A 14,227-nucleotide genomic window follows, 5' to 3' on the forward strand; every position below is an offset into this window, starting at 1 on the left:
TTATTGCCTGAGTGTGAAAGTTCCGCGATTACCGTGTGATCGTAACTGTACGAGTCCTACGGATTCAACATGAACCAAGCATTTAGATGTAGACGTTTTTTTCTTTTTCTATTTCTTTTGCCAAACACTAGTATAATGTTCACGTTGATTGGTATGTATCAAACAAAGAACAAACTCAAAATATATCACTGTAAGCCGCTGTGACAGATCGTAAAATTAATACACGGGAAATTGGTCCGAACTCCCGTAAATCATAGTTAAAATGATTGAGATTTGATTCTTTATGAGAGCGAGTGTCATTGTAGCATGGACTTGTATAATCATATGCATAGTTATAGTGACTTGAAAAATTATCAATATGGTAATCACGCTGAGAATGAGGATAGGATTGTGATTGGTACTCATAGTCACGACGAACAATGAGTTTGGGCGTCTCTTAGCCAGTGCTAAACACTGTTTCATCCTTACATGGACGCAACTCGGACTAGCCTATATGAAAACATATGAGATTAGCTTAAATTTTAGCCCGTGCTTGGTGTAGCCAGATGACATAGTTAGCGCACAGTACCCAACAGCCAGTTGGGGAACGCTGTTGTTCTAAGGTGTGAATCGCATACAGTGCGCGTTGCTCTTCAGTGGGGAGACAGCGGTGACGTCATATCATTCTCGTTGGGAGCACTTCTGTTCTGTGTCACGTCTACAAATATTGCGTGTTTTTAAGTAAAGTCGGTAAATTTTATTTAAAGTTACAAGTCTCTATGTGATCATATCGGTTTCATGAAAATGCACGTGTAGTTTAAAATTCATATTCATTATACCACGACGGAAAGTTTCAACCCTGGTAAATCGCGTTACCACACCCAAAACAATCACATTCTTTATTTGTGATTTAATACTTGAATTGTTGGATAATATTTATTAATTTATGCATAAGTGCCGAGGAGATGTTCATCTCAGTGGAGGAACTGTGGTTAGCGATACACATGCAAATTATAGTTTACATTAAACTTTTGACTAGTACTATATAGTCTACAGTACTTCGAGATTAAACTGGTTTCGTATTATTGTAGGGTCTATAATTCTAAACTACGTTGTTGGAATCAGAATTTTGTAACTTACACGAGGTCGAGGAAAAGTTATCGTCATTATCAACAACTATATAAATTGATCTGTGAGTTGAACAGCCCATTTAATTATGTCTCCCATGATGCACCAGTGCTAAACTGGGATTGTGGAACCGCGAACCTCAGGTTGCATATTTGTTTCTTTAAAGCGGGTCCGTCGTCGCGCTGCGCATGTCCAGAGTTTTTATTTACAAACACCTTTTGTTGCCCACAATGCACCTCGCTATTTTTTTCTAATTCAAAATGGCGGCAAACTACGATTTAGCGATGATTGAGGAAGCACTGCGAACAGTTGAAAACGTTGATGAACCAAGGTCCTGCAAATGCAAAGGTGCCTGTATGCGGAAACACGGACGTGGAGCTTGTCCTTGCAAGACATGGGACGAATTGTGCAACGATGCATGTAGTTGTGGTAAACACCGGCCATGCATGAATAAGGCATCGGTAAGCGAAACTTTATATTTCTATTTTTTACTCCATGTAAATTTTACATTGGTTTTTGTACATTTTGGGTGGATCATTTATTCATAATCACGTACCTCAAATGAGACAAACATGTAATAGTTATCAGGTATTAAATATGATAATACCGTCATTGCGGTAAATCACCACCTAGCCAAATACAGTTCTGTAGCTCACGATTACCGGTCTTCGGGTTCCAAGGGTGGGTGGGTCGCTAAGTATTCGGAACACACAGTTATCGAAGCACACGCAGGGTTATCCACTGCCTAGCATGCGTATATTATTAATAGCCATTTTAATTTTAGTAATTTTGTATTATTTAGTAATTTAGTGATTGTATTTTGTTATTTAGCATATTGTTTTATATTTGTTGCTTGTACCTTGTGACCATTTCCTTTCCCTTTTCATAAAATAAAAATAAACAAATAAAACAGATGTCAAAGTCATTACAAGCAGGAATTTATAACTTAAAAAGATGCTGCTAATGCAACACTAAAACAGTAGTTGGAAGGGCTTGTGTGTTTTGTTTATTGACAGTCATTGGCCTTGTAAATGATAGTCCAGGAAGTTATATAATCAAATGCACAGACTATGTGTCTCTTCTTGATATTCCATGACACAGTATTTATCCAATTATATTGATCATGTGAATACTTGTAAGCTTGCTTTGTTTATTTTGGAATTCTATTACATGCTGCTAATATTTTATTGCCTGAATGTCACACCGAGTAGTAGTGTGTATTGACACAACAATGCTCTTGCAGCCAAATAATATGATTTTGTACTATTTGTTGAGAACATCTTCAGAAAGAAATATTGATTGATAGTGATTGATCCTACCAAAATACTATACACCCACCAAAAAAATTTTCACCTCACCTATTTATCAAAAATAGTTATGGTACCCCCCCCCCCCAATATTTTGTGTGGGGTACAAAAGGAAGTCTTTCTTTAAATTCATCCTTGAAATTGTTTGTATCGTTTTCTTGAATTTTAGTTTCCAGTGCCCCAACATTTTGATTCATAGATTATAACTGATTTGTTTAAGATGTTAAATAATCTCATTTTTAGGTCTATATATCTAAAATTCTAGAGAGATTATTTTAAATGTAAATTGATTTGTCTGTTTTTGTAGCCAGATGTGACATTACATTTTTGAAACTTGCCATATGATTTTATTACTATTCCCAGATATGTGTAGTTGTAATTTTACAAAGTTAATTTTGTGGAAATCAATGGTAAATTTAGACTTGTTACATGCCTCAACTGTATGAAGTTTGATGTACGCCAGTTTTTATTCCACGAACAGCATTCAAAATTTACTAATCAAAACTATATTGTTGTATATAAATTTAGATTAAAATTAAACCATTCAGGACTAGTTGTCATGAAAATATATTTTTCTTTTTATTCAACCTACCATTATAGTCACCTAATATGACAAACACCCATATCATGTACAATTATCAAGGGAAATAATTTAGACATATACCCTTTGTGTACACCTCTGAAATTTTGTTTATTGGTTTGTGGGGATATTTAGGGTGAAAATAAAATCATAAAATAGAAGTATATACAATATGGATTAGATGATATGCTGAATGTGATTTTTGTTCAACTATGTTTACAGTAGAGATTTTTAATTTACACCTGGCTATGAAGCATAATTTACCTACATTTCAATGTTTTTCCCATGAATATATAATTTATTGCATTAATAACCTTTTCATTTTTTTTTTTTACCTAATTCAATATTTTTGTGGCTGTAAACTAATAAAAATATTATTTCCAAGCATTTAATATTATGTTATCTTTGTTTTTAGGATTCTACATCTGAAGACTCAGATGGGGCTGAAGATGCAGTAGCAGTGAACACTCGCATCCCTCAGAGAAAACGACGACTAGTGGTGCAGAGACAGGTGCCGCTCAGTGAGGAGGATAAACAAAGAGACCACAAAAGAAAAATGCAGGTAAAGATTTGATAGCGCTTACACATATTCTGTGACCTGGAGACAACAAACCGGAAGCTAGGACATATTTTGAATGTTCCAAACGCACAGAGTTGCAGTGCACCGAACATCAATGTTTCCAAATCTCAACGCAAAAATTCACCTGAAATAAAACTGCCACCTTCTTTCAACTAACTCGTACCAGCCTCTGACAATTTGCACACTATTCTGCCTAAGCAAGAATAACGAGCATGCAAATTATCTTTGGCTATAGCATAATATTTTTATATTTTTTGGGAGTTGAAAAACTGTCGTATTCACACACATACACATACCATCTCTATTTCAGTCTGTTTTTTTCTGAAAATCACCTTTTTAACTGACAATTCATGTTTCTCAGCTGTCTTAAATAGTTCTTCCAGCTGCCCTTGTTTGTAGCCACCCACAATCACTCCACTATCTTTAAAAAACTTTTTCAAATATGTCACTGACTTCACTGACTTCCGGGTTGCATGTCGACCGGTGTTCATTTGACTTTTTATATTTTTGTCCTACCCTCACCTGTTGCTATGTAGGTTACGCATGTGCAAATAGAATTACACCACGTCTGACAATAATTCAGAAATAGGGATTTGTGCTCATAAATGTTATTCTTTTTTTAAATCGCCCCTTTTCAGAAGTGCATAAGACCTAAGTGCAGAATTAAGACAATCTATTTCCATTTTTTATGAGCAGTACTTGAATTTGTTATTCAACCCTCCCCCCAAAACAAAAACTATGTTTACTGTGTGCGTGTTTCAATTACCCATGTCATTTTAGTCAGTGGTATGATTGTTGTTTACAGTTGCAAATACATGTATGAAATTTCTTATTTTTCAGGAATTTGTTAGTGGTCTACCCAGAGAAAGGCTTGAGCATATAACATTAGAGTTGTTCAGACGTCAACCAGGTGCGTGTGCTGACTTGGTATTACAAGAAGGCTCAGACCCCACCATCAGTAATCCACCTCCAGATCCACTACCTGTTCCCAAGCCTAATGAGACTACTCCACCATGGTGCAAGTGTGGACAATGCATAAATATGCCAACTCAGATTGAGAACAAATGTTGTGTTGTCAGACAAGGCCAAGAGTGTCTTACTGGTTCTTGGTTATTCCAACATTTAGTATTAGATGGTGATGTCCTTGAAGTAGCAATGAGAGTGGTGGCTGATGTATATGCTGAGAATCCTCTTAGAGACAATGCATGTTTTCGTCACTATGCCTATAGGCAATTTATTTATTGGCAATATGGACGTTTGGGGAAAGGTAACCGTCGTGTTGTACCATCATGCTGTGTTTGGGCAGTAAGGCGAAGATTTCCTAGCCCCAATAATGTATATGTTGGCTTTAAAGAAGGTGCAATACAGGATTGATCATCTCTGGTCTTGATTTATATTATAAATACTAATCAGTTAGTCACATTTAATAATGCACTTTGTAACAACTGTATAAATAAGAGAATAAAAAAATTAGCAGCTAGATTCCAAACAGAATTTATATGATAGTTAATCTCAATAGCCATACTGTAAACCGCTTTAATTTTGCTTGCTATACATTTTTACGAAAACCTGAAAATCATGTTTAAAACAGTATCATCGTTTAAATCTGGCGACGTTCAAAGCTTTGGCAGGCATTGTAATTGTTAAACGTAGCACAGATACAAATACCAGTATGAGAGAGTCAATAAAAAAATTATGTGGCTTTAAATTCCAGGCAACTTTCACAAAATTCAATTGCCGCTGATGTGCCTCAAATTAAAAAATCATGAAATTTTCTAGCCGCCAAATTGTAACTGTTTACAGTATTCTCTGGTCACATTGGGTTTTAAACTTGGATGTTAGCAATAATAGAGTTCCCTTTGATCTATGTGGTCAGATGACTAACATGGCCTTTCAAACTGCCAAATTTGTTCAGCTGCTGTAGTCATACTTCTATGTAGTGTACAATATAGAAAAATAAACTTTTCACATTCAGTTTTCTTGGTTGGCATTCGATGTTATTCATGGTTTTCTTACTACAGCACTTCTGGCATATTACAGAGTATGACATGGTAGGAGTGTGTACAAATCTTTTGCTGAGCAGTCAATACAGGAGAAGGGACAGAAGCATGCACACTGCGTACACAATATGCTAATGACCTTTAAAAGGAAAGTCAAGGCTAACAACATAATACTCCCAAAAAAACATGTAAATAAATATTTTCAGTTCTGTTTCCATGACAACTATTTTAGAAGCACAAGTACATATATGCTACCATGTTCTAAACTTTCAGCCAATTTGAAGTTTTCACTTTTGAAGTTATAGATGAAATCATTTTCTCAATTTCTGACAACAGATTCTATGATGTCAGACTTTACCCATAATCCTTTGCTTGCTTGACTACATACGGTAATACGGATGAAAAGTTGAATATCTAGAGAATGAAAACATTGCATTCTCCTACATTTATGGAGCTTTTTCTTGAGGGGTCATTATGTTGTTTGGCTTGACTTTTTCTTTAACAAGGTTATGATGAATATCATTTGAAAGTGCATTTATTGATAGAAAATATTTATTATGAAACGCTGGAACCACGAATATTCAGTCTTGACCCACTTTCTATCATACTAAACTGGACACCATATTTAACAACTGTTTCTGGCCTTTACACTGTAGTATGCACGCCGAAACAGGTTTTGATTGTATACAGCGTCATCAGTGGCTGTTCCTGGCCCCATGTGTCAAGTAGTCTGTAATAAGGAAAAAGAAACAAATTTTGAGAAAACTTGTCAGCCTGAAACTAGTTGCAGATGGTAAAATTAATGTGAGAAACAAATACAGACTTTTCCTGCACGTTGTATTATAAAGCAGAAAACCCTCCATACATCAATAACACGGTTACTCTTATAAATTATGTTGTTCAAGGTCTATTTGTATTTGTTGATTGTATTATAGGGTCATAAGCAGTGTTGAGTGAACCTATATTTTTATTATGATTTGGCTGTTAGCTTTTAATGTACTAGTGAGGCGCATATGAAATTTGGCCGGTTCCAAAAAAAATATTGCTGCACATGTTAGTCAGTACAGCCACAGGAAAAATCATGCCATGGTTGTACTTAGAAACATGTACAGCAAGATTTGTTTGTACCCAGTCATTTTTAATAAGGACTTCATTAGTACAATATACAACTGACCCATAACAAAAATACACAAAACTTATGAATACAGGAATCAACAAGGGGTTTCCAAGAAAGTGCGAATGTTACGTTTAAAAAACCTGTTCCATTTTGAAATAAAAATTTCAAGATTTTTACTGAAACTCTGGGTGGTTTCTGGTTTCTTGTATCAAAACCCAAACTTGTTACTGACCCATGGCTGATTTGGAGCAGAATCCAGTACTAATATAAATAACACTAAAGTAATTAGATTCTGTTACAATACCTGGTTAGATGTAGTACAATCTGATGTAGATGATCTTGAAAATCTACTCAGATGTTGTGAAACAAGATCTGACAAGCTTGGTGGGTCCATAAGAGATCTTCTCCTGTGGATTCGGCGTGGATCATCTTCAGCAAATGATATGTGCTGAGACAAATGCCCTTCAACAGTAGATCTCATCCTGAATACAAGTTCTTGTAGCTCAGTAATATAAGTATATTGTTTTGGAACCAATACAGCTGACGGGTAGAATCTTTTTGACTGTTTTGAATAGTTGATTTTGAACCTAGATAGAAAAAACATGTCCAGTCATACAAAGTATGGAAGCAAGAAATAACAACAGTTTTCTAAAGTAAAATTAGGAGCCATTCACAAAATAGATCTGCTCAAATTCTACTCATGATCACTTTGACCAAAAACTAATAGTAGTTTCGATTTGTATGAGTAGCGTCACCAACACAAAAATGGGATACCAAAAAACGTTATCATTCAACCCATCTGTCCAAAATATCCTGGACAGGCTATTGAATTACAAAGTTTAGTAAAGAAAGTATTTTTTACTTATGAAAAATTGATCAGATTCAGATCAATGAATGAGATCTGATTTTTGTTCAGTGGAAATCAATTCATAAACACAATTTCTAACAAGATCTAATTTTGTCACTGGCAGTGTTTTGTTACGTACTTTGGTTGTCCATCTTCACTAACAGCTTGTTCACGTCCAGCATGCATGTTAAAATCTATGGCAGCGAGCTGGGTCCTAGCCTTATATCCAACAAATCTGAAAGAACCATACATTGAACATTTATTATTAGATTTTATTGAGAGTAGCTTGATAAGTCATAAGTTTTTCTACTACAAAGTTGCATATGATAATATACTTACGTGTACGAGTGTCGTTTGGGAGCATACATCAACATGTGGCTATGAAAAGATTCCAAGAAACCAGTATGTCTGATGATGTAAACCAAAAAATACATATTTTAATTAATCATATAAAATAGCAGAAATGAAAATGTGTAACAAGTTCATGTACACTATGTTTAAAATCCTGCGCTGAAAGATAGTCATAAAATACAATGATAATGTGCACCTGAAGTTAGTGTAGTGCCCAAGATTTTTCAGCAGGCGCTTATCCTCTACAATATTTCTAAGGGCCAAATGAGCAGGTGATCCTTTTTCGAGCCAAGGCTTACACTGGTTTTCTACAGACAGGGGTTCATGAGCACATCCACCATATGTACCATCAACATTCAATAACCACTCATGTTCATTAACCACATGATGCAGAATGCCAAACCAAATTGCCTGCAAAAGATCAACATGATATTTGTACCCATGTAATTATAATATAATTATATAGAAGAATACACAACACTCTAGTGCTCAACTAAAACACATAAACTAAATATGACATATACCTTCATTTTCCTCTCATCACCACCACATTCCTTGGAAGCATACCAAAAATGGTTTCTAACCGCAGTTGCCCACACAAGTAGTTCCTTACAATTCTTTGATTTTGATGCCTGAAAACAAAATGCTAATTTGTTGATCATCAGATGGAAACCATTACATGAAAACGGAAAATTGGAAAGCTTGGAAGTTGGCTGGTGGGGATTAAGTCAATGAAAAACTAAAATATAGCAATATTATGTGATATCATTTGTGTACTTCATCAACATTTGTAACCTACCTCTACAACCTTTTTAAGGATATTTTTTCCACCATGCCACAGGTCCCATGAATGTTTTATGTCTGTGTACTTATCACAGTTGCCTGAAAAGAAGCATACCATAAGCATAATGATGGGAAGATCATTTAACTTGTAAATTGGAATGATTCCTGATTTCTTGATTCGCCTCCACATTGCTCACATAACTGCAACATTATCAAATTTTTTAAAGCTGATTGCCATAAAAAAGGATGTTCACTGAACACATGAAGTTGATACTCAGAATAATTTATGAATAATATGCTGTTAATATAAAAATTTATGTCTCAATACAACATATAGTAAGGTATCATTCAAGATGTGTAGTGGCAAGCACAATGTCCGGGCATAAAATGCACGATTTCTGTATTTTGTATAAGCTTGTTATTTTACACCTTTTTATGGTTGAACTGCACAGCAGAGATGCTCAATCTCTTGCAATTCAAACATTCAACAACAAGTCCCAGCACACAAAGAATCAACCAATTTGTTTTAATGACTGGAGGTCAAATAAGAACACATATTACAGCTTTATTTTAACTGAAAGTACTCTAATAGTTGTGTTTCATCATGACTGCAACAACTAGAATGGTACAAGTCAGTTATGTAATTGTGCACTGTTGTATAAGAAATACGGAGACAAAAGTGGACAATGTAATTACTTACGCATGAGTGCTGCAATCTGTATATGAGCATCTGTGACAACTTCTTCAATCCTAATTATTGTCTTTAGTTGGTCAATGGATCTTTCAAAGCCAAGGCGTTCCATGTTTGGACTTTTTCCACCAACTTCTCTAACATCTACTACTTCCGTGTGTAAAATGGTTTTAGAGGCAGAATCTCCAAAATTATATGATAAGTATTGAGCAGAATGGCCCGGCGAATCATTACGCCCATCTCCACAAAGAATAACACTTCCATCATATGACTCAAGCAAGTCCTTTCGCAATGTATTCCAGTATGCTTGGATGGCAGGAGCAGCATAAATTTTCTGAACACGCAAAAAAGTAGTTTCTGAAATGCAGGCGATATTGACAAACCGAAACAAAAGTTCAATTTTCCTAAAACTGTTTCCTGATAATAATGTAGACATGGAAAGTTGCAGATTGGTAGCGAATATACCATCATAACGTGGTTGCGATTGCCATCTGCCATTTCTATGAGTGTCAGAACAAACCCATTCAATTGTGAGAGCAGTTCCAACCAGAGAATGGCTGTAGGTGAGTTTTTTCTCACATTCGTTACGACAGCACACATCTCCATGAAGCTTTTTCACCAGGTTAACAATTGTAGACACATAAGCTATACACTTAGGAGCTTTTATCATATCAACAGCATCAACAGATGAATCGTCACCATCATCATCATCATCATCATCTTGAGTGACTCCATTGTCATCAGTACCATGACAATCAAAATTAAGCACAACATCCTCAACAGAGCAGTTTTGGATATTTCTGTAAATAAATTATATATAATACTTTGAAAGCATCGAGATATGGAGCAAGCACATACTGTATTCATTATTAACGGTCACGGTTCACGGTCAAGCTACACTTCCTTACTGTCAATGAATGAGCAAATATGGAAGAGAACCACACCGCTAATTCTAAGTAGCGGTATTGTGAGAAGTAAAAAATTCAGTTTTGACCCCAATTTTGCCAAAAACACAAAACATTAGAGATACAGATAGATACACAAACATTGCCACAACAATAAGTATTGCAAACCTGATATTGCTAGATATATATATCTCATTGTCATATTCATCACCATCATCTTCTTCTTCACTTGCAGTTAGCGTTTCTTCAGGATCAATCCTATGGTAATAGTTGAAAGTAATAGAGGGCTGAGTATATATTCAGAAAGGTGACAAGTAAATGCATTCAGCACTGGCAACAACAAAAAGGGACCAGAGACAACAACCCCTTCAGCATGTTTGTCAGAATAATGACTTTTAATAATGCTGAACTTCATTCAGCAATCAATATCAAATATATTGCCACACTGGAATGTAAAAATGTTACATCTGCTAAGTAATCATGTGTATTGATGACAAATAATAAATAAAAATTGTACTAGCATTACACTTACATGACTTGTGGTTCACAATGCCTAGGGCGTACAGGAGTAGACGAAGCAACTGGAACAGGTTCTACAACTGTGAAAAATGAATAGCAATGGAATTTATCAATATAAGCATGTACAGTACCAAGTATATATGCAGTCCTGTATGAGATTGTTATGGAGTGTGCTTTGTATTTAGTGTTAAAACTAAAATATATTCAGCTCAGAAAAAAAAAACATTGCTCAATATATCAAAAAGCATTTCATAATTGAAATCATATGACAAGCTTAGCATATCTATATGACACACAATAAATTTAATTAACCAGGTCTATGGTAATAAACTTGGTTTATTCTACAAACAGGGCACTGATAAATCAACAAGTTAAATGTCAATCAGCGTCACATTGATATGGCTTATAAATAAATAGTAGTTATTCTGATTTATCAAAAACAGATAGTAGCTGAACTACAGATTTTAATGTTTCTTTCCAATTTTATATCAAATCAGGTAATAACAAAACATACACCCATTGCTATTACCAGGGGTATATGTATGTAAAATATCAATGAAACAATGAAAAATAAACAATTATCTGATAAACAAATTATTTCAAAAAAAATTTATACCTAGTAGTATATAACATTTAAAACTCAACAATGCATTGATTAAAAACAGAAAACAATTTAAATTTTTACTAACTACATAGAAACAATTTTACATATTAGAAAAAATAACAGGGGGGAAACAAATATAAGTATTAGTATTCATTGAAATTATATTATACTTATTGGAATTTCAAAATCAAAATTTGTTGCAGAAAAACAACCCTATACTTTGTAAACAGAAATACCTGAATCTTTGACCTTAATAGGTGATAACACACTATGAGAATAAATACATAATATTGAATGAATGACTTTCATTTGTATTTATAGGTAAATTGTTTTAATTGGTAAAAGTATATTTCAATGTTGCGAAACAGAGTGAATAATAAACAGGGGAATGCAGTCCATATTCTTTTACTGCACTATTTATATATGTCGAATTGTTAGAAGAAAAAAAAACACTCAGCGCAAGACATTTGTTAGTACAGTATCACGGTTACGCTCTCATATGTCATGACTGCATCGGCGGTTTCTCCGTGATCGGATATTGCGGCGTAAACACTACGATCGCCGCACGATGGTTTGATTTATCCAGTAAATACTGGCTTAGTACCTCAGTTTTTTTGAATTCGAGTAATCTATACACGTTCATGATAATACTGTAAATTTTCTATCACTGGACGACGACAGCTGCATGAGAATGACGTGATGTGATCAGCCCCCAATGAACACGACTGCGGTTAGTGACGAGATCAGCTGTGAACAAATTGTTATGACTGATTTCATCTTGTAAATTGTATAAAGATAAAACGTGTATACATTCAAAAACACATGATGAATTGCACTTACTTCAATGTCGACTCTTCTTCATGAACAGTATCAAGTTCAAGTTGACCAACAACATCACACTCGCGTTCCGATTCCGAGTTTTCCGGGAAGCAATCGCGACAGTATCTACGATGCACATCTAAAAGATGTGCTGCAAAGATTGCATTTGACTTTCCAGAAAATTGTACGTTCTTGGTGTCACACCAATTGCCGTGGGAAGCTCCCAAGTAGATTTTAGTTTTGTCCCGGTTTCTATATTTCATCGCTTTCGCCGCCATTTTGTGTGTTGGTACTCAAGAGTGACAGATTGCATTATGGGAAATATTTCGACTGGTGGGACTCACCACCCAAACATGCGCAGCGCGACGACGGTACCGCTTTAATATATTCACAAGGTCGTACACAAATGCAACGTCAACTTCCTCTGTCAAGGAATGTGAATCTTTGTGCCACGCTACACTTAGTACGCATATGTATTGAACGATGGCCGTACGTGGAGGATTCTGTTATAATACCTGGTCATTTGAACAACCATGGGCTCATAGAACAGTTCAAAGACTACCTCGTAAAGGGTTATATAAACGAAAAGTAACTATCACGAGAAAGTTTGCAAAATCTACTACAGCGAGGAAAAACAGAGCATTTCCTTTTGTTGACCGGATGTCGCTCTCCTGTTCGTGTAACAATGACTGTTTAATCCAAACAGGCGTTCGAAATATCAGAATGATTCGCCGTGATTTTGACCTTAAATGCTATGATGAGCAGAATCTCATTTTAATACAACTAATGGATATACGGACGGTACGCCGATACAATTCACGCACTTATCATATTATTGATGTTACAATGAACAGAAAGCGTATCTGCCGTCTGGGATTTTTGAAAATCTTCGGAATCAGCAAGCAACGTATTGCAACTCTTATGGGGAAAAGAAGACCACTTTCGACAATTCAATCCGACCGCCGCGGAAAACACGGACTGCACCACAGATCTGTTGACAGACAATGCGTTATGGACATCGACAATCATATGGCAAGTTATACATTCGAATCCCCCCATTATTGTAATATTGGAAACACTGAAACAAAATATATGCCAGCTTCAAATAGTATTAGTAGTTGCTATCGCGATTATCTGAAGAAACAACGAAATAATAACAGACGATACGTTTCCTTTTCAACTTTTCGAACACACGTTTTAAAAAACATTGATATCCATTTTAAACGGCCTCGGCGAGATACTTGTCAGCGATGTGATGTGATGGCCAAAAAAATTAAATATGCAAGAACGACCGAGGACAAACGGCGTTTCCAGAAGGCCCTACAGGATCATTTGTCAATTGCCGAAACACATTATGGTAATATAAATTACGATTTTACAGTTTTGGCAATGAAACCACCCGACACACAAAACTGGGAAATTCCCGAAGTATTTTCGTAGCGGACTGAATTTGATCTCATCATGTGTTCAACCGCCGAGGGAGGGCACTATGTTACAGAAGACGAACCACTTGCTCTGCAATATAAATGCGTGGTGGTTAGTTGGAAACAGACATCTTGCTTGTCGGAACTAAAGATGGATAATTTTTGTTCAACGAATGACGTTGCTGTATTTCACTTAGATTTCTCAAAAAGCCTTCCATGTCCAAAGGTAAGACATATTAGTTTTAATGTTAAATTACATGCTCTCTATAATGCCGTACACTTTCATGTTGTTATCTAGATTACTTCACATAGAATTTGATTTAGATTACTTCATATAAAATAATTCTAGCATGAAGGTGGGATATTGCTTATTTTTTTTTATTATCGGATAATTTGATAATTATAGATTATAGTACCATATGTTTATCAGGGAGCTCGCGATTCCAAAAATCCTGATTAAGACCCAACATCAAGCCTGTCTAATATCGATCTAATATCGGACGTAAATTTCCATATTTAAACAGTCGATAAATTATTGATATCATATCGATCCCTGCTTTCCTCAGCTGACCAAAATTGATGATTCGAATTAC

The 14,227-nt window shown here is 35.4% G+C and overlaps 2 protein-coding genes across 2 annotated transcripts; one reads left to right on the forward strand and one right to left on the reverse strand.

Annotated features, from left to right (window-relative positions):
• Positions 1-1,301: 1,301 nt before the first annotated feature.
• LOC146736625 (uncharacterized) lies at positions 1,302-5,548 on the forward strand. The gene is made up of 3 exons (XM_085505111.1): positions 1,302-1,568; positions 3,410-3,556; positions 4,415-5,548. Exons 1-3 carry the CDS (start codon positions 1,368-1,370, stop codon positions 4,946-4,948), a joined length of 882 nt encoding a protein of 293 aa, XP_085361237.1. The 5' UTR covers positions 1,302-1,367; the 3' UTR covers positions 4,949-5,548.
• A 560-nt stretch (positions 5,549-6,108) lies between these two features.
• LOC144363918 (uncharacterized) lies at positions 6,109-12,547 on the reverse strand. Its single transcript, XM_085505110.1, has 11 exons — positions 12,232-12,547; positions 10,801-10,867; positions 10,437-10,526; positions 9,373-10,163; positions 8,689-8,771; positions 8,414-8,521; positions 8,086-8,300; positions 7,878-7,946; positions 7,678-7,773; positions 6,996-7,278; positions 6,109-6,304 (listed from the first exon to the last, which is right to left on the reverse strand). Coding segments are annotated over exons 2-11 (1,746 nt in total). The 5' UTR covers positions 10,803-10,867; positions 12,232-12,547; the 3' UTR covers positions 6,109-6,295.
• Positions 12,548-14,227: the final 1,680 nt, after the last annotated feature.

Source organism: Saccoglossus kowalevskii, chromosome 11 (genome assembly GCF_978046115.1).
Source record: "Saccoglossus kowalevskii chromosome 11, keSacKowa6.1, whole genome shotgun sequence".
Lineage (NCBI taxonomy): Eukaryota > Metazoa > Hemichordata > Enteropneusta > Harrimaniidae > Saccoglossus > Saccoglossus kowalevskii.

What these genes read in the sequence shown, in the direction of transcription:
- LOC144363918 (XM_085505110.1), bottom strand. An exon ending in TCCTTAAAAAGGTTGTAGAG is followed by an intron (nt 8,522 to 8,688) that starts GTAGGTTACAAA and finishes TTTTGTTTTCAG; the next exon opens with GCATCAAAATCAAAGAATTG. An exon ending in AGTGAAGATGGACAACCAAA is followed by an intron (nt 7,279 to 7,677) that starts GTACGTAACAAA and finishes TTTTCTATCTAG; the next exon opens with GTTCAAAATCAACTATTCAA.
- LOC146736625 (XM_085505111.1), top strand. Translation starts at nt 1,368, where the DNA reads ATGGCGGCAAACTACGATTTAGCGATGATTGAGGAAGCACTGCGAACA. An exon ending in CATGCATGAATAAGGCATCG is followed by an intron (nt 1,569 to 3,409) that starts GTAAGCGAAACT and finishes CTTTGTTTTTAG; the next exon opens with GATTCTACATCTGAAGACTC. An exon ending in ACCACAAAAGAAAAATGCAG is followed by an intron (nt 3,557 to 4,414) that starts GTAAAGATTTGA and finishes CTTATTTTTCAG; the next exon opens with GAATTTGTTAGTGGTCTACC.